General features: G+C 38.3%; 2 protein-coding genes across 2 annotated transcripts; both read left to right on the top strand.

The window, feature by feature from the left end:
* Positions 1–245: 245 nt before the first annotated feature.
* TMEM185A (transmembrane protein 185A) lies at positions 246–17,663 on the top strand. The gene is made up of 7 exons (XM_030575286.1): positions 246–410; positions 5,299–5,475; positions 8,222–8,429; positions 11,298–11,381; positions 13,274–13,450; positions 13,944–14,067; positions 16,204–17,663. Exons 1-7 carry the CDS (start codon positions 373–375, stop codon positions 16,446–16,448), a joined length of 1,053 nt encoding a protein of 350 aa, XP_030431146.1. The 5' UTR covers positions 246–372; the 3' UTR covers positions 16,449–17,663.
* Positions 17,664–17,744: 81 nt separating this feature from the next.
* LOC115657428 (heat shock transcription factor, Y-linked-like) lies at positions 17,745–21,499 on the top strand. Its single transcript, XM_030575285.1, has 2 exons — positions 17,745–19,670; positions 20,637–21,499. The coding sequence occupies exons 1-2, from the start codon at positions 19,155–19,157 to the stop codon at positions 21,405–21,407; spliced, it is 1,287 nt and encodes a 428-aa protein (XP_030431145.1). The 5' UTR covers positions 17,745–19,154; the 3' UTR covers positions 21,408–21,499.
* The last annotated feature ends 4,207 nt before the right edge of the window (positions 21,500–25,706 follow it).

Here is a 25,706-nt window from a genome sequence, read left to right as displayed (position 1 = left end):
CTGCCATGATCTCCTCCATCCTCCAACCAAGACAATGCTTCAAGTGTTTTTCCCTCAACGCGCATGCGCCTACCTCTTGCGCATGCGCAAGCCGCCGTGATTATTAAGTGGGGGAGGGGAGGGCTTGTCCTTTCACCGGGGAAGAGAGGCGAAATGGGACCACGGCCTCTCGACCTTGCTGCGCATGCGCCGAAGAAATGCGCATGCGCTCTGCCTGCATCGCTCCGATCCGGGCGATGGCTCTGAGGGGCGGGATTGGTCGGTGAACTGGCTCGTTCGGCGGCAGCGGCAGCAGCGCCGGGGCCGGGCACCCGCGGCGCTCGGGCCATGCGTCCCGTGTAGAGAGCGGCCGAGGCGGAAGGTCGGGGCGCCATGAACCTGCGGGGGTTGTTCCAGGATTTCAATCCGAGGTGAGTCCGGGCCCTGCGCCGCCGCCAGCCTAGCGGGACCGGGCCGGGGGCTTCCGTTTGGAGCCTGTTAGAAGGGCCCATGTGGCGCCGTCAGGCCACCGTACCCCGGCAAGGCCCGGCCGGGGCTCACGGGGCCTGACTTAAATCCGGGCTCTTCCCTCTCTGTCCCCCCCCCCCCCCCCCCCACACACACACACCCCGTGCTCCTGTCCCGGGAGCTGTTCCCGTCTCGTCTGAGGTGCCCTTCACCTCTGGGAAACGGGGGCAACAGAGCCCGGCGGCCCTGCGCAGACCTAGGACCTTTCCCAAGAGCTCTGTGCGGCTCCCGAGCTTTTTCTCATGACACAGGTTGGTCCACGGAAAGCCAGGACCTCACCCCCCTTGTCTCTCTAATATCTTGGGGCCCAGTCGGGTACCACAACACAGCATGCGGCATAGCGCTGCCTGTAGGGGCCGAGCCGTGTGCAGTCACAGCTGTGTTTCTGAGCGTGGCCGCGGCTAGCATGGTTTCGTGGTGTAGCCTGGCTGAGGGCGCGGGACATCGCTCCGACAGCTTGAAGGCATGTCCGCGAGAGTGCCGTGGGAATGGGAGGGCAGGGTGTCCCTGAGGAAATGCAGCCTCCGCCCTAATTATTCATCACTTAGATTTGTGCAGTGCAAACCTAGTGAGATGTGTTCATTGGAGATACACCACTACGCCGATATAATGTGACCCGATATAACACAGGTTTGCGTCTAGCACATTAACTCGGGGGCTCTGGCAGTGGGGATCGGGCAGCGCTTTAAAGGGCCCGGGCTCTGGCTGCTGCGGGGAGTCCCAGGCCCTATAAATCATCGCTGGAGCCCTGCCGCCGCTACCCCGGAGCTGCGGCAGTGGGGCTCGGCCAGTGATTTGAAGAGCCCAGGCTCCCGCAGCGGCCAGAGCCTGGGACTCTTTAAATCACGGTTGGAGCCCTGTTGCTGGTACCCCAATAAAACGAGGTTTCACCTATAACACAGTAGGTTATTTCATTTCAATGTTGTTTCATTTAGATACAATATTTTTCACTTTGTATGCTAATCTGTTGTGTAGCGTTGTTCACCATTAAAAAGCTTTCTGTAAACTCTTTAGGGTAGAGATGGGCAGTGTACAACGTCTTGCATAAATGGGACATGATGGGGGGCCTCTAGAGCCATTGCTTTAAAAATAACTATGCTTTTCAGGGATGAATGAAATGGTCCTTTGGTATAAACTTGTAAAGCACTTTACAAGGTTCTTTTGAAAAGAAAAGTGCTGTATAAAAACAAGTTATTTATTGTTAATTCTAAACCACGCTTGAGACGTGCCCTAGCATTCTGACATAGTTTTGTAGCAAGAGTTGTAGCATAGGTCTGCATGGATGCAAATTTATGCAAAAACCACATTTTGCATAGCTGAGTTACACTATTGGTATAAATGTTTCATGAATACTGTATTCTCGTACTTTCCAGATTCAGAGGAGTCCTTCTCAGTTTATTTTTTTTATGCATAATGTCACTCTCTGAAATAATGTTGCTTGTTTTCCGTTACAATACTAGTGTTTTAGTAACCAAAGTTAAAGATACAGAGCTAATTTTAAAACTTAAAATTCAGTCTGAATTTTACTTTGTTTCAATTTAACCTTTGTACACAAAATACCGTCAAAAGACAAGCTTAAGTTCATTTCTCCACTAGACACTAAAAGGCATGGACTGAACAGAGATGCTGGATTCATGGCTTGTTACAACAATCTCTGTAACTCCCTCATTTTACAGGGAGGCTATGACTGCAGAGCTGTTAACGGGCTACTGTATCTTGAATGGTTTCTTACAGTACGTGCTAACTACTTTTGCTAAATAATCTGTTCCACCTTCCATTTTGCTGTGATGCTAGGAGTTCCTTTCCCAGACCTGAAGAAGAGCTCTCCTGTGGCTCCAGAGCTTGTCTTTCTCACCATCAGAACTTGGTAATAGGCAGCAAGTTTAAAACAAATGAAAGGAAGTTCTTCTTTACACAGCGCACAGTCAACTTGTGAAACTCCTTACCTGAGGAGGTTGTGAAGGTTAGGACTGTAACAGCGTTTAAAAGAGAACTGGATAAATTCATGGTGGTTAAGTCCATAAATGGCTATTAGCCAGGATGGGTAAGGAATGGTGTTCGTAGCCTCTGTTTGTCAGAGGATGGAGACGGATGTCAGGAGAGAGATCACTTGATCATTGCTTGTTAGGCTCGCTCCCTCTGGGGCACCTGGTATTGGCCACTGTCGGTAGACGGATACTGGGCTAGGTGGACCTTTGGTCTGACCCGGTACGGCCGTTCTTATGTTCTTATGGTCCAATAAAATATATTACTTCACCCACCCTGTCTGTAAATGCACAGGCAGTTTCACTGTTTTTTCCCTCTTGTGTAAATCAGGGCAGGTCTACACTACAGCCAGGATTGAAGCTCTGAGATCGATCAACTGGCAGTCAATTTAGCGGGTCTAGTGAAGACCTGCCAAATCGACAGCAGATCACTCTCCAATCAACCCCTGTACTCTACCCCCTGATGAGAAGAGTAAGGTAAGTCGACGGGAGCGTTTCTCCCGTTGACCCATGCATGGTGTAAACCCCGCAGTAACTCGATCTAAGGTACATCGACTTCAGCTACATTATTCACGTAGCTAGAGTTGCGTAGCATAGGTTGACTCTACCACAGTAGTGTAGACGTAGCCTAAGTCACTTCTTTTGGTTCTGTGGGTCATTCTCACAGCAATAGGGGATTTAGATTGTAAGGACAGAAGAAGAGATCAGTAGATCATCTGGTCTGTCTTCCTATAAACGCTGGCCATAGAATTTCACCCAGTTACCCCTGTATTGAGGCCAGTAATTTCTGTGTGACTAAAGCATGTCTTCTATTAAGAAATCCAATCTTGATTTGATGGAAGAGAGAGACTTTAAAAAATAGGAATATGTATTTGTAAAACCACAGTCTTGTAGACATAGTACCTGAAACTGCTTTAAAACTCAGTCTTAAAAAATCTTGGCCAAATTTTAGATTGATAGTGTTTTTTTAAATTACAGCCTCTGTCTGATGTGATGCTTTAAGATAGAAAGTGAATTTACTGCCCTCTTCCCCCAAACCCGTCTTTAACATTTTATCGCATTTTAAGCGTGGTGTGCCCTTTGAATGCTAGATTGAAAATGTGTTAACATCACACCTTTAAATCCTAATCTAGATGAGGCCAAAATGGGAGTCCATTGGAAGAAAAGGCTGTAGTTGCTGTATTCCTGACTCTGGACCTCTGGCTCTATAGAGTGTGGCAAGGCTGTAATAGGAAGATCTGTGCAGCTCCATTCACTGCTCTCTGAGACCAAGAGAATACAAACACGTGTAATTGTTAAAGGAGTTTGGAGAGTGTGTACAATATTTCACGTCTGATTTGTCTCTCAGAGTTAACCATTATAAAATGTCTTAAACATGTAGAAAGTTCACAAACAATTGTAATGCGTTAGGGACCGTCAGGGGGACAAGAGAATCCCAGAGCACAGAGTTCATGAAGCATTTCCACGATTGGTCCTTAACTAATGACAATAATAATTGTAGCGAACTGCATTTGGTTGTACAAACTGTACAGAATAATGAATGTTTCAGGAAATGTATTGATGCAGGGATGCTAAAAGCTGAATCATGTCTGCCATTTCAAAAAGAAGAGAAGAAAAATTTTATAAACTTTCAGAGCTGAGACACTTGTGCTAAATAGAGGCTTGTCCTTGAACTGGAGATGCTGATCTTGTGAATGTTTATTAGGATTTTATGGGAATAAAGGAGAGCGGTTTACTGGTTATATTGTGGGACTAGGGATTGTATTCTTGATTCAGATGCTGATTTACTGGGTGGCCTTGGGCAAATCACTTAATCTCTCTGTTTCTCACTTTACCAATCTATAAACGATGTATTATTATTTCCTGCAGAGAGGTGGTGTTGAAGCTTAATTACATGTGTGTAGAGCACTCTGAGCTCCTCAGGTTAATGTGCTTTATAAGTGCAAATTATTTTTGTCCTGTAGTAGCAAATGACTTTTACATATGTAATTTTATCTGACTTCTGGCGGTATGGTGACAGGTCACTGTGAGTGGATGAGAACAGTTTTTCATTATTAACTAGTTTATAAAATGTAGTGGTTTAAAAACAACTTTTAGGTGAAATTTCCTTTATTGTACATACATTTTAATCTTTTAAATCATTGAGACAGTAACTTTTGCATATCAAATTATCTTCTAGAAAACCACAGTTTAAATTTTCAATGATAAATTTGATAAATTAGAGCAAAACCAAGTGTTTTGTAAAATTAGGCATACCTAATTAGGAAACTAAACTCATTTTTATTTGAGTTAATTTTTTACACTCTAGATGATTTATTAAAATTAAAAATAACCATAATGAATATATGGACTACAATTATTACTTGATTTGTATTGCAAAATGTACTTACCAGGAACATACTGCTTGTGGAATTTAACCAAGTTGCGTATTTAATGAGACTAATCAGGAACAGTATTGTAGGAGGGGAAGTATTTTTAAAAGTCCATTCATATCCTGTACGCTTGTCTTGTAAGAATGCTTTTGATGTGTTCCCTTCAAGTAATTATTTTATAGATGAAAGAGGTGTATATAAGAATGTTTCATCATAAATATAATACTTAATGCACCTCTTCAGAATTGATTAAATCTACCCAACGAAATTCAACAGCCATACATTTTCTGTTGTATTAAGTAATGACATGATTCAAAAGTGCCTTATTTGTCTGCACTGTACACAGAAATGACTGAACTGAGTTTCCTTTGTTTTCTGAAAGTATGTAAAACAATTTGTCATAACTTTTAAGTTGTATTTTTCTTTTTTAATAGCAAATTTCTTATCTATGCCTGTCTGCTGCTGTTCTCTGTTCTGCTCTCTCTCCGTCTGGATGACAAAATTCAGTGGAGTTATTGGGCTGTTTTTGCTCCAATATGGCTATGGAAGCTAATGGTCATTGTTGGTGCCTCAGTGGGAACAGGAGTATGGGCACGAAACCCACAATATCGGTAAGATTAGGACACTTGTTTTCAATGAAGAAAGAAATGTTTACCTTTTTCATAGTGAATCAAAATCTTTAAGTGTGCTTTTGATAACTATATAAGAAGTTATATGGTAATCAATAAAACCTGCTTGATGCTGCTTAAAATTAGTCACTGTAACACACATAATACATGGACACATAGCTTTATGCATGTATGGACTCTTTATCCTTATACTGTACTGATAGTTCATTTAGGAAATATGAGTTAAAACTTCACAGGCTTGTCTGCACAGTTTTTGTACCAATGTTGGTATATTGGTTTTAAAGCTGATGTAATGTGGACAGAGTCATGCAGGTATAAAGGTTCTTATATTGGTATAGTTTGTTCTTGTATCTGCTCTATTGATGTAAGCATCTTTATACTGGTATAATTACATCCACACTTGGAAGGGGCAGGTTGCATTATGCTAACTAGATCACTTTATAAACCAGCATGCTTAAATTGTTATAAAAACTGTTTAGATCAGCCCTAAATGTGTTTGAACTCCTTGTGTTTAATCTCCTTGGTGTTAAACGTGTAGGCTATGCACATGTGTGATGAGAATAGATTACTAAATGTTTTTTCAGACTTCAATTGTCAGAATAAAATTATCCAGATTTACTATTTATTAAAATATACATTGGTAGAAACTCAAATATATACAACAAAGAGGTCCTCATTTTACCAGCAGATATGCTGGAGCCCATTGGCTTTAGTGTGACTCTGTGCAGATCCTGCTCATCCACAAACTCAGTTTAAGGATTGAGATGTAAGGCTCTATATAAGATTCCTGTGATCATTCAGCCAATATGCAAATGGCAAAAATAATTGCTTTCATAAAATTCCCTCCCTGTTACTGATAATACCTTTGATTTTTAAAACATATTGAATTGTAACGGGGATGCTTATTTTTTCAAAACAGATGCTTGCACTTTGTGTTGGACAATAAAGGTAAACCAGTCAGTTTTACCATCTGGTTCTCCTGTACTGTTAGGGTAATATAAATAATTAATAATACTTACGTAGTCCCTGAAAGACTGTAGAAGAGTATTTAAGTATAAGAGAAAATTATTTTCATTGGGAGTGTTAGACAAATTCGAATACTATAAAAAGCAGCATTTTAAATTGTGGCCCAGGTGATACTTGCAAACCATTTTAGTTGTTTCTTATGAAGACAAACACTCAATAAATAGTTTAATGTATGTGTATAATATAATCATGGTCCCTTTAAAAGAACCAATTGTACAACAAGAAACCTTCATTTCATTACTTTTAGGCCAGAGTCACAGCTATCTTTCAGCTTGTCTCGTGTTTTCCAAATTGATTGTCAAGACTTGAAATTCATATAATCAAGAATAAGAGTTCATATGAGTCCATATTTATGCATTTGATATAATGTTCATCTGAATATGCTACAGAGAAAAATAAAACTAAGAACTTTTAAGGTAGTATAGTAGTAACCTGTAGATGTCACTTTCCATAAAAATGTGTATAATAAATAATAAGTGATTCTGTCATATAACTATGCACACAAAATCCACATTTTTATAGATTATACTATTCAATTTATATCTGCATGTCTGCTTCAAGAAAAACTTGTTGTGACGTATAATTTAATATTTCGTTTTCATGATGGAAATGTGTTAATTTAAGTAAGTTCAAGAGTTCATGGGATCCCCTCTCCTCATTGAGATCAAAAATATAAGCTCTTGGTGTATTACAGTAGAACCTCAGAGTTACAAACTCCTCGGGAATGGACGTTGTTCATAACTCTCTAATGTTCATAACTCTGAGCAAAACATCATGGTTCTTTCAGAAGTTTACAACTGAACATTGACTTAATACAGCTTTGAAACTTTTTATCATGCAGAAGAAAAATGCTACTATTAAATTTAATTTGAAATAAGCACAGAAACAGTTTCCTCACCTTCTCAAATCTTTATTAAACTTTCCCTTTATTTTTTTAGTAATTTAGCACAGTAGTTTAACACAGTACTGTTACTTGCTTTTTTGTTTGTTTCTGCTGCTGCCTAATTGCATATTCTGGTTCCACATAAGTTATGTGCTTGACCAGTCAGTTTGTAACTCTGGTGTTTGTAATTCTGAGATTCTACTGTATTAGCTCATAATTAGAAGTTGCTCTTTCTAGCAGAAGGTACATCTGAGAAGTAGAAAATGTTCTTAGTTAAAAAAATATAAAAGGCATTTTTCTTTTTCTCCCTGCAAACAAGAGGATAGAGCTAATAACAAAATTTCAGATGGAATAATTTTCCATTGGAAAATGCTGATTTCACAGAATCTGAACATTGTCTGGAAATGTGTCTGATCCATCAATAGTTTCAGCAGAAACCACATAACAGATTGGCCTGCTGCTGTCCTGTCAATCTGTCCTGCTCCTGTGCTATCCAGGGAGCAAGCTGAAAAATTCCATTTTGGTTTTCTTAACATTGATTTCTTTTTTGTGAGAACTTTCCTCTCATGAAAAGTGTTAGATTTTTGTATTTCAACTTTTCACTGCAGTTTGGTAAGAATTTTTGTTTTCTCGAATAGCGTCTGTTATTTATGTAATACGAAATGTGTACGTGGCACTTAAGAGATAGTGATTAGCACAAGAAACTTAGAACTGTTATATTCAAAATGACTTGGGATATTTGCGTGGTAGGATGCTTCATAACTGACAATTTTTTAAATTAAGGCCAATAGATTTTGATTCTTCTTTACCCTTTTTTAGAGCAGAAGGAGAAACCTGTGTGGAGTTCAAAGCTATGTTAATTGCAGTAGGCATTCACCTGCTACTTCTGATGTTCGAAGTTCTGGTATGTGACAGGATCGAAAGAGGAACTCATTTCTGGCTTCTGGTCTTCATGCCATTGTTCTTTGTATCTCCAGTGTCAGTTGCAGCTTGTGTGTGGGGCTTCCGACACGACAGATCTCTGGAGGTGAGGCTTTGTTTCTATAGTGCTGATAACTAGGATTGTTGAATCTGAAGAGCAGAATTTATTCCATATTAATTGTTTGTGTTTTACCAAATAGTGTATCAATCTGTCATATTTGTAGCTTACCGAAACTGAGAAACCAGAAAATGAAAAATTCTCCTCACTTCACTTTTTCTACTTGTCCTTTACTAAGAACATATTAAATTACAACATTCATGTTCTGAACTTGTCACTCTTTATTGAATCTGTTTTAACAATGAACTACAAAAGTGTTTCTATATTATGGATATCTCTGAAGTGAATTTAGTGCTGGTAAAAAGTGCTCCTAGACAAAATTACCTGCTGAAATCACTTATTAATTCATAGGTCTGTATAGTGAAGGCTGAAGTGTCTTTTGCGTGACTGGTGCTGTCTGTAGGAGTAAGAGGCTAGCTTGTTCACACTCTATACATAAGAAGCTCTTTAGCAATATGAGAGCACAATTCTAAATTTACTAAGTTTATGGAGAACATTGAGATGCAGCATGCATGCTAGCACGTCCGCAGCAAACTCAGCTTTTTAGTTCAATGAATTGCCTGTTGGAGGAAATTATTGGAGCACTGTTTTCAGAAGGCGATAACTATTTTTTAATACCCTAGGGACCGTACAAAAAGTCCCTTACCTTTTTAGATGACTTGACTACTTCTCTCAACAGAGCATGTTAGGATATACTGAATTTGCCATTTTCTGGAAAGTAGAGAAAGGAAAGTGACTTTCTAGGTAACTAGTTTCAGAGGGTTAGCCGTGTTAGTTAGGATCTGTAAAAGGCAACAAAGAGCCCTGTGACACCTTATAGCCTAACAGGCTTACTGGAGCATAAGCTTTCGTGGGTGAATACCCACTTCGTCAGACACATCTGGTGGAAATTTCCACATGTGGTGGTACCTGCCTCTGGAAATTTCCACCACATGTGTCTGACGAAGTGGGTATTCACCACAAAAGCTTATGCTCCAGTATGTCTGTTAGTCTATAAGGTGCCACAAGACTCTTTTTGTTGCTTCTAGGTAACTGGTGGACTAATTTTTAGATCCCTTGAAAACTGCATATTTAAAAATATTTGCGAATAGAACTTCATTCTGTAGAATTCTATTTTTAGTGTACCTTAATGTAAAATTTGCATAAAAGTAGTCATCTTCCATTGGATGCTTGATTACCACTTGATTTGCAGGATGGGTGCACAGCTGATAAATATTGGTGGAGAAAAATTGAAATCCACTCACCCCTAAAAGGTCACAACTATCTCCCAAACAGAATAAATTACAAAACTCCACTGCCCAATTTACTTTTCCACTACTTTTACCTCCTTTTATTCTCATGCTCTCTTGGTTTGTCTTTCCTTGTCCCTCTCAAGGGTTTTACTTCTTCTGTTCTTCACTCTATAGCTCAGGCTTTTCGTGTACTGTTAACATCCAGCATGTCCAAGTGCACAAATAGGTACTATGTTGGCTGAAATAATGTAACTGAGGCAGTTGTTCAAAATACGGCAGCTATTGAACTATATGACAGTTGAAGTATTTTCAGTTTGCTTGATCCCACTGTGGAACTGATTATGCCTTGACACAGGTGGCCACTACTCGATAAGCCCTTGTGTATGCATGGTAGGCTGGGGAAGTTTTCTGCTATATGTTGTGCTTCAGTGATTTTTAAAATACTATGTATCTAAGGCACATAGGAAAGCTTTAAATTTGACTCTAGCATCACCAAACATTCAGCTGAATTTGGCAAGTGGTGCCTATTAACCTAATTATAAAAGCTCTGTCACAGAAGTCTGTACTGTAACTTTTCTTCTTGCCCTGGTTCCACTTATTTTTCTACTCATTTGTGGAGTTCCAGTACAGTTACTTGAAATCCAGTCTGCAAGACTTTTAATAAAATGTTACCTGTGCATGGCTAATGGAGATTTGGTTCTTTTCTCAAAGATACATAGTGTCACACTTACGTTTTAGAGGTCATAGATTATGCAGAATGCCCACTAAGATAACTGAGCCAATATGAAGTTGCACATACTGTCTGACCTCTGGAAAATATATCTCAAAATCCCCTTAGATATTGGCATTTAAATTAGAAAATTTATTTAAATTCACTGGCTTCAGTTAGCCATTTTCAAAGAGTAATTTTCTCTCTGATCCCTTAACCAAATTCTTACCTATTTGGGGTGGCCCACGAACTTTGGGAAATGGAATTCTGCCAAGTCAGGTGGTATTTCATTATTCGATCCTTTTTGAGCTAACCAAAAAGGTGTCACATTTTCAATATAATTTAGGGTTAGTTTTAAAGTACAACTTTTACTTCTCTGCTGGGGACATGAAGTAGAGGTTAGTGGGACACTTGAAAAGTGTAGTGGCTTTCATTCATTTTTTTTTTTTTTAAATGAAACTAGTACTTAACCTATATTGCTACATAAAGGAAATGTGTCCTTAGTGGAATTAACACATCTTACATTTTTTAGAAGTTAAAATCAGGTTTTTTTCCTACTTTTCACTATTCATATTGTCCTTTTGCATTTTATGCAGGAGCGTGAAACTAGACTGGTCTCTTCCTAGTTAGATTCACACATTGGATGTCTTGCACTAGCTGAATGCTGCAGTGCAACTACCAAAGGAAATGTTAGTTTAAAAAACAGTAACTAACTTATAATTGAAATAAGGAATGGATTGGGTGGATGAAAGAACATGTGACTAATCATTCATAACATCTAGTATAGATATAAGTGGTGTTCATTGTTAGAGAACTATATCATGAGTCGTAAAGTTGTTCACTTTTTGAGTGTCTTGTGTATTACTTTATAGTGTCATGAAGTGGTTCTAATGTATTTTTGTTTTTTATTTGTAGTTGGAAATTTTGTGTTCTGTCAATATTCTCCAGTTCATATTTATTGCACTCAGACTAGACGAGATCATCAGATGGCCATGGCTTGTAAGTAAATTCCATTTACTCCATTTTAAGGTTGTTTCTAAATGTTGAAGTCTTCATGCAAACATTGAATATGGTAGTCTGCTAAGAAAAATGCTTTTAAGTAAGTTGTTTGCTACCAAATTGCACAATAAAGTGAAGCACGTGATGATAATGTATAATTGGAAGTAACAAATTGTAGCTATTCATTAACCCCATTGACACTTTTAATTAAAAAATTATCAGCGTAAGTGCAGTGTGTGGGTTTTTAACAAGTAAATAATAATGTCAATATGTCCAAAGTAAAAAGTGAGAACTATATTTTTGGTATCCAGTGCCAAAAGGCATCAGAGCACCATATTAATCAAGTGTCTTAAACATTTATTGAGCCCCTCGAGGTAAGTATTTACCTATATTTTTTCAGAAGGGTAAACTAAGATACTATGAAGGTAAGTAGTTTACCACTTATAAAGTGCGCATGAATAGAATTCATGATCTGGGACTTCCTTTCCCTTGCTACTCAGAGATATCGTCTCCCTATACTACAGAAAAGTAGAAATTAAGACTTGTTGGAAAGCAGTAACTTATTATAGACAGCACTAAAGTCTTGCTCTTGTTGAAGTATGTTAGTAGATACGAAGTTTTAGTGCCAAACTTTCAATGGCTAGAGGTACTCTTCACACACAACTCATGCTATTCCATGGATGTTTCTGTACACATTCGATCAAAAAAAACCCCTGAGAAATGGCTTACATAAATGGGTATCTAAGTGCCTGAAATTCATATTCAGCTTGCATGCATGTTTGCGCACAGACCTAGGTTTCTATCCACTGAAAACCTGGTTATTATAATCTGTTGTTTCATTTTTATTCTTTTTAGGTAGAACACCTGTCCAAAATGTTATTGCCATGGCATTAACAAGTCCATGATCTCATTTCTGTTGATTTGCCTATCCAGCAATCATTCACTGAAATGGCTGTTTTCACTATGGAAACCTGTGGAGATAGAGACTGCTTGTGTCATTTTGCAGGGGGGAGTGAGACAGTGTACTACAAACTCCAATTAATCTCTGATCAGTTGTTGAGGAAATTGCATTGGAAAGAAAAACTGCCCCGGAGAACACCTGACAAAGCAGGGAGTTAATGGGTGATGAGACAGGGGAATGCTTTTGCATGTAAACAATATTGCCTGGTAAATAATTGGTTGGTTTAGCCAGTATTCCTGCAACTATTTCAAATCCAGTTACAAGGAAGCATTAATAAAAAGAATATATGGAGATTTAAAATTCCAAAAAGTGGCTTTCAGAGACACTATTTTTATATATGAGTTTTTTGTAAGTAGACGTAAAAAAATAAAGTTGTAACCAATATAAGATATTGCCTCACCCACCTTGTGTGTCTCATATCCTGGGACTGACATGGCTACATCTACATTGCATACAAAAAAGAAAGTTAACAACTTGGTAGTAGGTCTCCTCTTCTTGCTTTAGATTCAAGAGTGAATTCAAAAGGAGACAAGAACCCTGTTTAGAATTTTCAGCAAAGGGACCTACCATATGTGTATTCTAAACTCTGTTTAAGCACTCTGACCCCATTTATAATGTCCAGCTAAATTTTACTGAAATTGAATTAGTCTGAAGTGGTTTAAATTGTTTCAGCTAATTGTTAAAGGTCCAGTCTAGATGCAGGTTTAAGAAGCTTATCTAGTAGCCCAACAAAGTTGATGTAGTACTTAGGTTCATGAACCATGACCAATACTTTCTTGTTGTATGATAATGACAAAGCATTATAGATTTACAACAAATTACTTGCAGCTGTTTGTTTAATATGTTTACTTCTTTATTTTCTAAAAAACAAAATTAATACAGAGTAACTCGTCGATGAGAGGAAAAATGATCAATTATCTTCCTTTTTTAGGTTGTTTGTGTTCCTCTGTGGATCTTGATGTCCTTCCTGTGTCTGGTAGTACTCTATTACATTGTTTGGTCTGTCCTGTTCTTGCGTTCAATGGACGTTATTGCTGAGCAGAGGAGAACACACATAACAATGGCCATCAGTTGGATGACAATCGTTGTTCCATTACTCACATTTGAAGTAAGCAAAAATGTGATCTTATGTGTGTGTGATTCTCAATTAAATTGCAGAGTAGCAGCCGTGTTAGTCTGTATCCGCAAAAAGAACAGGAGTACTTGTGGCACCTTAGAGTCCAACACATTTATTTGAGCATAAGCTTTCATGGCTACAGCCCACTTCATCGGATGCATAGAATGGAACATATAGTGAGGAGATATGGGCTATCTTGATTATCACTACAAACGTTTTTTTTCTCCTGCTGACAACAGTTCATGTTAATTAATTAGCCTCTTAGAGTTGGTTAGGCAACTCCCACCTTTTCATGTTCTCTGTATGTATATTCACACAAGCATTGGAAACTTGTTAAAGTTGAGATCAGTGGGACTTTGCATAGTGGAGGGATGGATATTCTAGTAAAAAGTAACTTGCAGGATTGGGGTCCAGCATGTAAATGTCTTAAGATCATGGATGTGTGTTATAATCAAACTGACATTTGCTTAACTTTTTTCATTAGATTCTACTAGTGCACAGGCTGGATGGACATAATGCATTCTCATATATACCCATTTTTGTCCCTCTTTGGCTTTCTTTGATAACTTTAATGGCTACAACGTTTGGACAGAAAGGAGGAAATCATTGTAAGTATTTAGAAATACGCAGTATTAGATGGAAAAAACTCATGTTGAATTCAAATATTTAATCCAGGCTTTAGCCTATTTTTTATCGATCCTTTTCAGAAATAACACTTACATGCTATATGTATATCTCCTTCTCCCCGCCCCTTCCCCCCCCCCCCAAAAAAAAAGGGAGAGAGAGATTAGACAAAAGGGTAGGAATGAGAAGTATTTGAGACAATTTTAATGCAAAATTTTCAGTTTTGGGTACTGAGGAATTTTGTAGGGGTCTCTTTCAGTAGAGTAGAAAGTATGGCTTACATTTTACATCAAAGGAGTCTGTTTTGTTTGGTGTTTTTTTAGTGGACACCAATCAAACTAAACAGGGATGAACACAGTATGCTTAGTCAGAAGGAACTTTGCAGCTTAAAACAGTTTTTTTTTTCCTTGTGAGTCACATGTTGTGTATGTATCCCTTGTTTCGAATATCTTCTGTTGTTGTTAATTATCTAAAAGCTTGATTTTTGACCCCTTAGAACCACAACTTTAAATCCCAAGAGGGTCAACTCAGCCCTCAATCGTTCCACAGTAAATTGGGTTCCATGCTTTTTAGGCTGTGGAGGGTGGGGTTTTTTTTTTGTTTTTTTTTTTCCTGATGTGGACTCTGAAGATCCCATAACATTTATTGTAAGAAGGTGGGTTTGTCCTGGTGTCCTTAGCCAGTGTTTAGTTTCTCCGTTAATCACACACTGCTGTGCTGTGTACCAGTTGGTTGTGACTTCCACTACAAGGATAGCTTTGTTTAATGGTGCAGTGAGTGTATAGACTATAAAAACCCTTTGGGATCTTTTCAGTTGAAAGAATTAGTATTAATGTTACTGTAAACTGGCTTCTCTTGTTTTTGGTCTCTTTAATCGCAATGTACACTAAGACTTTTTTTAACCTATTCTTAAATCATAGGTAGCTTTTTCATATTCAGCTGGTGTTTGAGCTATTCGTGTATTGATTCTGAGAAACTGTCAGTCCTTAAATAATACCACTAATAATTAACCCCATTTAGCCCTATAATAAGGAATATCTTAGCTTCATATTCTCTATTAATATGACTTAAGAGTGCCTTGTGAGGACTTGATCATGACAATATTGATTAATTTCTTTTCAGCTAGTACATTCTCAATGCCTGTAGCTGCTTGTTTCATCCAAGCATCTCCAGCATAGGTTGCTCTCCAAGATCTAGTTAATGTACTTAGACTTCTGTCTGACATATGATTACTTTGAATAGCATCAGACTTCTAACTTTGTATTTCTGCTAGTTATATAACTTTTAACCAATCTCATTTCATTCCTTTTTTTGACCATTAATCCTAAATTTGCCATCCCAGACTTGCTAAGGACAGTGTGGAGCACTGAAGGGCCCAAGTCAGTCTTCACTTGTATCTGTGACCACAGTGCAGTTGCGGTGTAGCTGAGGACAGAATTGGCTCAGTCTGCAAGAAGGCTGAATGCTGTAGATCTTAGCATTGGGCTGTAGATCTTATTTTATGAGTACAGGTTAGGAGATATAACCCCATTCATCCCAAATGGACCCAAAGTGCTTAACAAGCAAATATACTTAATTCCACAACTGAAATGCAGTTACCAAGGTGAAATACGGTAACTGGTCACCAAGCTTAACATCTCTTGAGAAGAATATCATGGGATCTTTAATGGCAAGTAGTCAGGACGTTGGCTGTGTTTCATGTGAAAGATTTGGCTTTAGCAGGCATAATACCCTTGTACACCATGCTGCGGTATTAATTAATGGAAGGGCACCATCTACTGAGTCACCAGCACCATTTGTTAGTGTCTTGGTGCTCCCATTATGTTCTTCCCATCCACATGCTGATCTGACGCTCCTTAGCTTGTGAAATCTGTTGGCATCTCAATATATGCTGGCATAGCTGCAGGCTGACATAAACTGAATTTGTATTGCTATTAGAGTATACTATGTATATTACACATTGTAAGTAACTTTCTGTAAACAATACTTATCAATATCTATTTATATAAAAGATTGTGGTCTGAATAATTAAATCAAATGAAATGAGAGAGTTTTACTGTTAAAGTTAAATTTTCTTCTGGAGTAAAACTGAAACTATTAATAAATATTTATTTGTCCAGGGTGGTTTGGAATTCGCAAAGACTTCTGTCAATTCCTACTTGAACTTTTCCCATTCTTGAGAGAATATGGAAATATTTCCTACGATCTCCATCATGAAGATAATGAAGAACTGGAAGAAACACCTGTTCCAGAACCCCCCAAAATTGCACCAATGTTCCGAAAAAAGACTGGAGTGGTCATTACGCAGAGTCCTGGAAAGTATGTTATTCCACCTCCCAAGTTAAGCATTGACATGCCAGATTAAGAATCATTTAGAATGTGGACAACTGACAACAAAACTGGAACTGTGAATCAACAGCCAAATGTATTTCATCTCATGCCTTGTTCTAATTTCTTTAAGGATAGGTATTTGTCAGTTAGTGGCTTGTAATTTAGGGATGTTGGAGATTTTAAAATATGATTTCTTTCAGAGTTTTCCATATTTGCTTAAAATCTCATGGTAGCAAATCAGTGGGAACACTAGCTATAGTAAGATTCACAGGTGGAAACAATCTTTTTTAAAAATGTACCTATAAAGTCATTACCAGGGAAATTACTCCAATACACAGATGGGGACATCAATTATAGTGAACTGGGCATTGAAAATTTCTAATATTCTGTAACATGACCTCCCGTAACTGAAATTCATATTTTCCTACATCTCATTTAAGCATTCTAAGTATTGCGTTTCTAGTGTTATGGTGTTCTTTTGTCCATGAAGATAGGTGGTTGTCTAATATGTGAACCTTCCTAGTGGATTGGTTATGTGCCTGGCTGTATAGTATTTATACAAACATTTTAGCAATGTAATATATTCTGTTCAAATTCTAGTTCTGTACAGTATAAATATTATGTAAAGGTATTTTTTTAAAAAGCCTGTATGAAATGCATAGACTATTACAGAGGATGTCTTTCATGTCTTAACTATACACTTGGCCTCTCTTGCTACTTTAGGCATATATTGGCATGCCTTTCCTATTCAGACATGAACACTATCTGTAACTACAGAGGCACAGGAGCATTTCTTTCCTCAGGCAAGACTTGAAGGCTTTTGTATTGTATAGAATGTGTAACAGCTTACATGATTTGACTTAATGTAAATTATTGTGTAAATAATCACAACCTTTGCACTGACTTGGGGGGTAAATGTTAACTTTGTTGCTTTTTCCAGTTCTGTAGTCACATTTTACTGTTAAGCAACACACTTATTCATCATTAGCCCCTTACTTCAGCTGTTCAGTAAACTATTTTCTCCTATATTATGTGCAAAATCTATACCTTGTTTTCAATGCTTAGAGACTTCGTGGATTATCAGTTTTGCAGCTATTGGTTAGCTGTCATAAATATCAAAACTGTACTGTTGCATCATTACCCAATCTTATGTGTAAAACACCAGTCAGTCTAACTTATTAAACCCTTCAAAATGAGTTGTGCCATTTTTAAAATAGTAAATTCTATAAAGGCTTCTGTTTTATTTTGACATTGTCGTGAGTTTTTTGGATGACAGGCTTTTTTAATCTTTACTGAGGATACTTGTGGGACAGTGAGTTTAATCTGAAATTCATATTACTGTAGCTTGTTCTCCTTGGCGAGGAGATGCTTCTGTTTGCTCTTACAGCTCAATGGTAAGTATACACTCTGATATCCATCAGTATTGTGTTTCTGAAAAAAATTACTGGTGCAGGAATTAAAGGAATGTGGAAATTCCATCTCTTCACCATAGCTACTAGCCACGATTGTGCCAGAAGTAGGAAATATGTTCGTTCTGCTAATGCTAGTGCTAGTGAAGCAAATGCTCCCAACGTGCCTCCATGGGACGTAGTGGCCTGTTCCTTTATTCTTCCTTTTTATTTATTTATTTTTTTCCTGTAAGGGGCAATTAATGGCGGACGATAATATAGTCCACTTTCTTTCTCTACTGCAGCAGAAATAGGGTTTAGAGGCAGCCTTCTAACCCATGAATACCCCACCATCGTTGTCCTTTAGACTTAAGAGACAATGCTCTGCTCTCACACTTCCTACTTGAGAGACTCGGCGAGGAAAGGAGCTTCCATTTGTCCAATAGGTTACCCTACTGAAACAGAGCAGCAGTGGAGAGGCATAGGTTGAATTCTCCCAGTGTCACCAAAAGGGAGAACCAGTGAGAAGTCAGCTTCTAGCAGACAACCTCCATTATTCCCTTTTTTTCTCTCTCTGCTATCCCTGTGACAAGTGCTTGCAGGAAAGTTCTTTTGATATAAAATTGTTGTTATCACTTGAAAGGTGGACAGTGATGACCAACCTCTGCCAATTTCAGATTCTGTCCCTCTGGTTTTTATCCATACCTCCTTCTCCAGTCTTTGGAGCAGAAAAAGGCTTCTGCCAGAGACCACTGGAGGTGGTCTCCTTTGCTGCAGCTAAATGGAATTGTAAATCCTCATTTTGAAATTTTTATATACAGTTTTTATGTAATTTAAATACTTGTATTCATATTTGTTTTTCTTGCAGGCAGGGTCTGACAGAAGAACACACATTGTGGCAATTCTTGCACTAGTGAAAGAGGCCCAATGGAAAGACTCATCAGACAAATTTCTCTCCATTTTCAACCATAGCAACAGTACAAGCTTCCCTCCTCCCTTTTGTGGAATGACTGCCTCTAGGGGGATGGGACAGTAGCTCTGTGTCCAGTCAGTACATGCTTTAATTACATCAAGAGACAAACCCTTTATAGATTAGATCTAATCTCTTGTAAATGAAATATAAATGCTATAACTTGCCTGGCCATTATTACCTCAGTTTGCTAGGAAACCAATTGTTTTATTATGTCACAGCCGCACACCACAGGTATCATTATGATGTTCTAGAACTCTTTATTGAAGTTCACTATAAGCTAGCATCATTTTAATATACCTCTGTCAAGGAGCATGAAGCTCAACTAATAGCATAAATAACTATAGCTGAAAAAGGTCAAAGCGAGAAAGGAGGATTGGAGATGGACCTTTCTATAGCAGAAACTCCACATGTTTCAGCTCAGGATGAAATGGTTGATTCTGCTGTCTCAATTTCGTCTGCTATTCCACTGTGTGATAAAACAGCAACTGGTGACTCTGCCTTGAGGTCTATAATAGAAGAAAATGCCTTTCAAGTTTTGAGTGATGGACCCTGGATAAAAAGACCACGTCTTCTCTGTGATGATAGTTCCACTGAAGACAATGATTTTTTATCCCTCACCTTTCCAAAGAAACTATGGAAAATTGTTGAAAGTGATCAATTTAAGTCACTTTGGTGGGATGATGATGGAAATTGTGTAGTGATTGATGAAGAGCTCTTTAAAAAGGAGGTGCTGGAAAGGAGAGGACCTCTGCGAATTTTTGAAACTGATTGCATGAAAAGTTTCATTCGTCAGCTTAATCTCTATGGCTTTAGCAAAATGCGACAAGATTTTCAAAGGTCTGCCTCGCTAGCTGAATTTCTAGCAGAAGAAAAAGCAGCATCTGCTTTTAGCAAGGTAAAATGTCAATATAGTTTCTCAAACTAAAGATGCTATTACTTTTAAAATGTTAATGGGTTTTTTGCATGTACAAATAAGTTTTTTGTTTTATGCTTGTTATAAAGAGACTCTCTAGGAATTAGGGTTGTGAAGGATATGCTGACAGCCATAATTTCTCAAGGTATTCTCATGAACAATAAGAGTGTAAAATATATATGGTTACTGGTTTTTGCTCTGAAGTGACCATTTCAGTGTGGCTTTTTCCTACCTGCCTGAGCCAGTGAAACAGAGAGAGATCCTCCCACCCCCTCCTACCTCTTCTCTGGTTACTGGCTTCCTCCTGGTGCTAGATCTGAACCGCCTTCTTTCCCTCCTGACATTTGCAGAATGCTAGAAAGGTGGATATGGCCCATGTGCTACTGACTAAATCTTTATGGCCCTCACTTAAATTACTAAAAGTCAATGGGACTTGTACTTCTAAATCACGTAAGTGCTTTTGAAAACCTCCTATCATTAGGTAATATCCATCCTTACTGTTTAAACTCTCTTTTGAGGGTAGACCGTTAAAGGGACATAATCCATTAAAAATATTACTTTAAAATGTCCTTGCCTGTATTCTTAATAATACCTTTAAATGTCAAATTTACATTTCACCATTTCTGCCATGTTTGCATTTTGCACTTCATTTGGCTTCTAACATGAAGCTAAGTTATTCATATCCATTTCCTGGTTTAAGGGCTAAACACAATGCTGCAGAAGAATGTTTTTAAATTCAAGGATGGATTTTAAATGTTATGAGAATGCTTCTGTTTGTTTCATCAAATCTTCACAGACTAAAATTGGGACCTAAAGTGCCTGCCAGGGTCCCTTCAATGTTAATGTTTGACTGTTTTATGTAGACAAAATCTTAGCCAGAATGTACACTTGATTCTTGTTTTTTTATCCTCACAGAGTTGATTAAATCTTTTCACTTGCTTTATTTAGTTACAGTTCTACCATAACCCGAATTTTAAGCGAGGCTCTCCCCACCTCCTTGTAAGATGTAAGAGAAGAGTTGGCATAAAAAATACACCACCGGTTGCTTTCTCATTAGATGAGGAATTCAGTGAAAACTGCCTAAAGAATGAGGGAAGAAGTTCAGATGTTCAGTCTGCTTTCAGAACTGCTTCCATGGAGGAAAATGACCTTGTTGCTCCAAAGGAAAACATGCAAACATGTGCACTAAGAAAGCCTACAGTAAATAAGGGACTTGCCAGAGCAACTGCCCGAATCAGAAATGGATACGCTTCATCACCAGCAGCTTCACTGAGGCCATCGGAACATGTGACAGCAGAAGACTGTGAGAAGTTGAATCAGCTGGCTCCATTCCACTTATCCCAAAATAACAGCCATACTCGAGTCAGCACCCATGATATAGATTCCACTACAACTACATCTGCAACTTCTTTGTATCATGTCATACCTCCTGTATCAAATAGTCCTTTTGGACCTGTGATGGGGCTTCCTGCCTTCCCAAACATGTATCCAGACTTATCAGCTATGCAGGCTCATTGGGCTAGTTTGCTGCCATTTTGTAACCCATGGTTCTCAATGCCTATGATTGCAGCAGCCTCTGCCATTTCAATGTCAAGATCATCTCATCACCGAACTCCATCTTACCATCACTGCCCTAATTGCAACTGCACTTCAAATAATGCATCTGCTGCCAAAGGCGTTGAACCAAAGCCTACTGAATATTCAGGATACCATCGATAAAGCAAAAGACTTTAACATTTCGTATTCCGGGGAGAAAGTCACTGACAAATCTGCAATGAAACTGTCTGAAGAATAAATGTCTTTTTCCAGTTTTCCTGTCCTATTTATAAAAAATAATCCCAGACTTTTTATTTTATTTTCAGCAAGGAAGTATTAGTTCAGTAGAAGTAAATGGTCAGCTTTAATGATTTGTAGTAGTTAACAAATTTAGGGAGAGAGAATAAGAGCAGTGTAATGTTCGAATTACATCTGGGCTGGTCATGTTCTTTCCAAAGATCACTTCTACCCACCACCACCACTACCCTTCTTTGTCTCTGCAAAGAAAGCTGAAGGGATGTGGTGAAGCCAAGCGAGGGGGAGGTAATGCAGGAGGACTGAGCTTCTTTTTGTTCTTGAGGCGATATGTGCAGCATGCAGCTCTATACCTGAGGAATACACTTGTTCCAAGGCCATTTTCTAAGGCTTGGTTTGCAGAGAAGGGTTTGACCTAAGTGTTTAAACAAAATATCTCATGCTACCCTTCTTACTCAATGGTACAGTGATCTTCACCTTTTGGGATAGCAGGTTTGCAACATGCTGAGGTGGATAACCCCTAGTTTACAGAGTGATTCATGTTAGCTCTCATAAGAAATAAGATTATAAATTAATGGTCAGCACATATTACTACAGTGTCTGGTATGTTCATTGAAAGATCTCCTAAATCAGGCCTAGGATAAGAGATCTATAAAATCAACAGACCAAAACTAAAAGAGATTGGGTTCATTCATTTTCAGCAAGATGCAGGTTAGGGTTTATTAAAAAGGAGAGAGAGAAAGGGGGGAGGAGGCAAGGTTTAGGAATTACTTTACCATCTTGGATCCCTTTCACTCAGATAATTTTGAAAAGATGCTGCAATTCAGGGTTACTTTGAAGTTAAATATTTCAGGTTCTGAAAAATGTGAATTTCTTTGTTCTTGGTGTGGCTATGGATTACTGGGTGGTGATTATTAGCATCCTGCATACATTGTGACCAAGGGGCAGATCCTTTGCCCAGCGAAGTCAGTAGTAAAGCTTCCATTGAATTCAGTGGCGGAGGATTGGGCCACAACTGATGTGAGAGAAGAAACAAAATACAAGACAGTTAAAATATTTAAGGAATATTTATTAAATGATATATTTTAAAAAGTAGAGTGGAATAATTATTTAAACTTAGGGTTAGTAGTTCTTTTCACTACCATGTAAGAAAGTAGGGTTCAGGTTGGACATGCATTGAATTGCTTAACAATGATCCTTCTGCATGATTAACATGCTACATTGAATTAAAATGATTCTTTTTATATATCTACTTGAGGGTTTTCTATAGCACCCATCCCCGTGGTATTTAAGCACTTTTCATAAGCCTTTATTAAAACCTACATCAAATCTAATTCATCTGGACTAAAATGTGAAGTTGTTTCTGAGACAAAACATACTGGTTTCTGTAGGAGCACTGCCTACATTAGATGTGCAGGATTGCATCCCTGGATGTGCAATAAAGAGCAATGCCTATTAGTTGTAAAATGTATTAAATATTCTGTGAATGAAATCTTCATTGTTTTGAAGAGCAGATACAAGCTGGATAAAATGTTATGCCATTAATAGTGTATCAGTACCCAACTGTGCACCGTTCTGCATGTTTAGCTTCATGGAAGTCTGCTGTAGTCAGCTCCCAATATTTACATCTTATATTAAATAAAATGATAAACTACCAAGAAATTTAGAAGTGTGAAATGTATTGCAATTTTATAGAGAATTAAAAAAAGAATAAACAGAGTGGTTCGTTAAATCCTAAATCAGGCAGCTTCCAGTCACAGACCGGTGCCTGTGGAATTACTACTGTAATACTCCTCTTCAGGAGGTGCTGTAAGCAGTGCACATATGCAGTCCACATAGTCTTTAAAGGAATGTCGTTATTGACTGGGACTTTTGTACAGCACATTGCTAAGTAAATCTTTTTCAAAGCCTTTCTCTTCCTGGTTTTTTTCCCCATACATAAAATGCATTCTCAAGTATGAAGAGGTTCATCCTAAAAAGTTGTTCTTCCCTGAGGATTAGACCTCAGAATGTGCAGCTGAATTGGTGTTTTTACTAGCTGGATAAGGCTAGATGATATGGCAGTAAAAATGTCTATGCCTAGTCTTCAGTGTTGGTAGCCCTGGTGAAAAACAGATGTGTAGTGTGCTAGTGTAGATGCACCTGCTACACCTTCAAAGAACGCAAAATTAAGAGATCTTTATATTGTCCATGTATAAGAAGTTATAGGTAGCTTTCTCTGTCCACTGGGGGAATTTCTAGTATAATGAGGAGGGCTGGGGAATGTAGGCATCAGTTGATGCTATATTGGTCACAAGTATTAGTGAAGTACTTCCAATGAAGCACTCTGTGTGAGTGTAATTTGGCAGTGCTTACCTTCAAGAACATCTTTAAGAACCATCACTTTCTGCAGACTAGCATATTCATTTTATTGCCTTTGTATCTACGCCCCTTGTGTGGACATAATGCCACCCGACCATATCTCAGATCTGAAGGTTAAAATGGGTTTTGACACTTCTAAAAATGTCATCCCTTCTCTATTTGCCAGCTGGATCCTCTTTGATATCCATATGTATGCTTGGCCCCATGTGAGGTTAGTTTTTGCCTCTGGCACACTGATTCGGTGTTCTCCATGGAAAGCAGACAACTATTACAAGGTTTCCAATATTAAACAGGTAGCGTTTAGGTAAAAATGGTTCATGGACCCTCTTGTTGCCAGTTAAACAGTATTTCTACTGGAAAATTATTTTTAAAAAATGCTTTTCAAAAGGAGACCAGAAGGAAGTTTTAGAAACTGTCCTCTTTAAACACGGAACATTATAGCCCACATAGAAGTGGTATAAGCTTTCCCACACTGCCCTAGCAATGTACTGCAACCTTTGTCTGGGCAGATTGTGTCTGAAAGAGGGCAGTTCAGACACCATACTTGAGCCAAACATTGATCTCTTTGATAAAAGAAGCCAATAAGAGTGCTGGTTTTTGTGATGTGGCAACCTGGCAGCTGGACTAAGTCAAACTCACTGAATGGCTGTTAAAAGGAAAACATTTTGAGTCATTATCAGCTGTCTGGGGATTTGAGCCAGCTCCATGGAGAGGAAATCTTCAATAACCTATTATTAATCTCAGCCATTTAGCAGAATTTATTGCATATTAAAATAGATGTTATGTTTACCCTTGATATCAGCAATTGTGCTCATTTTCTCATTATGATGCTATATTTTCTGAAAGGGATCCTATTATGATGTAATGCCAATGTTACACATTCACTATTGTGATGTTCATGAATGCTTATACAAATTGTGTGTCATAGGTGTTTAACTTTCTGAAATGATCTATGAAAGATCAATATATAGTCTGATATTACTCAAAAGCAGGTGAGAAAATCATTTCTACTAAAAAATATTTGAACAATTGAAATTAAAAATATCAGTGTCTACTATTGTAAGTCCTCAGTATTTGGCGTTTGGATTGTAAATTCAGTGTAAAATAGCTGTTAAAGTAACCTTATTTTCTCCCACTTCACTTTTTAAAAGTCTCTGGAAAATTCAAATGATGGATGGTAGCTTGATGGAGTGGTGCTGGAATAAATGTTGGTCCTGAGTATTTTTGTTTTAGTGGGTCAGAAAATTCTCTCTGAAATACTTTATGTACAAAGTTTTACTAACCAACTGAATCTGAATTACTTCTAAGGACCAAAGTGTGCAGCATTTGGCTAAATTTCTGGAAGGTAAAGAGGATACCTCTGCATTATATGATGTCTTTGATCTGATTTCCTAGTAGGAAAAAAAATTCATAGTTTGTTTTTTTTTTAAGTGTCTGTTATTTCTGAGCCCAAGCCTGGGAGGTCCTGGGTGCTACACATCTCCCATGGATTTAAAAGGGTGCTGACAGCATTCAGCATCTTAGTCTTTTATATCAAGCTCTGCAGCTGTCTGATAAACTTGAAAATCCAGTCCCCACAAACTGCTGGAAGGGAGAAGGGGCTTTCTGTTTCTTCTCCTGCATTGGTGCCTCCTGACTGCTGTAAAGATGAGGTAGGACCTCCTGAGTCTGAGATAGAATCAGAATATCAGGGTTGGAAGGGACCTCAGGAGATCATCTAGTCCAACCCCCTGCTCAAAGCAGGACAAATCCCCAGACAGTTTTTTTCCTACTTGGTTACACCTCCCAAAATTCTTGGCTACTGTAATGGGGAAGATCATTCTCTGTTATACATCCTTCCCCAGAACTTGCAGATTTCTGCAAGAG

This window comes from Gopherus evgoodei, chromosome 9 (genome assembly GCF_007399415.2).
Source record: "Gopherus evgoodei ecotype Sinaloan lineage chromosome 9, rGopEvg1_v1.p, whole genome shotgun sequence".
Taxonomy (NCBI): domain Eukaryota; kingdom Metazoa; phylum Chordata; order Testudines; family Testudinidae; genus Gopherus; species Gopherus evgoodei.
Note: the sequence above shows the minus strand (reverse complement) of the source record. Positions and strands in the feature narration are given on the sequence as shown.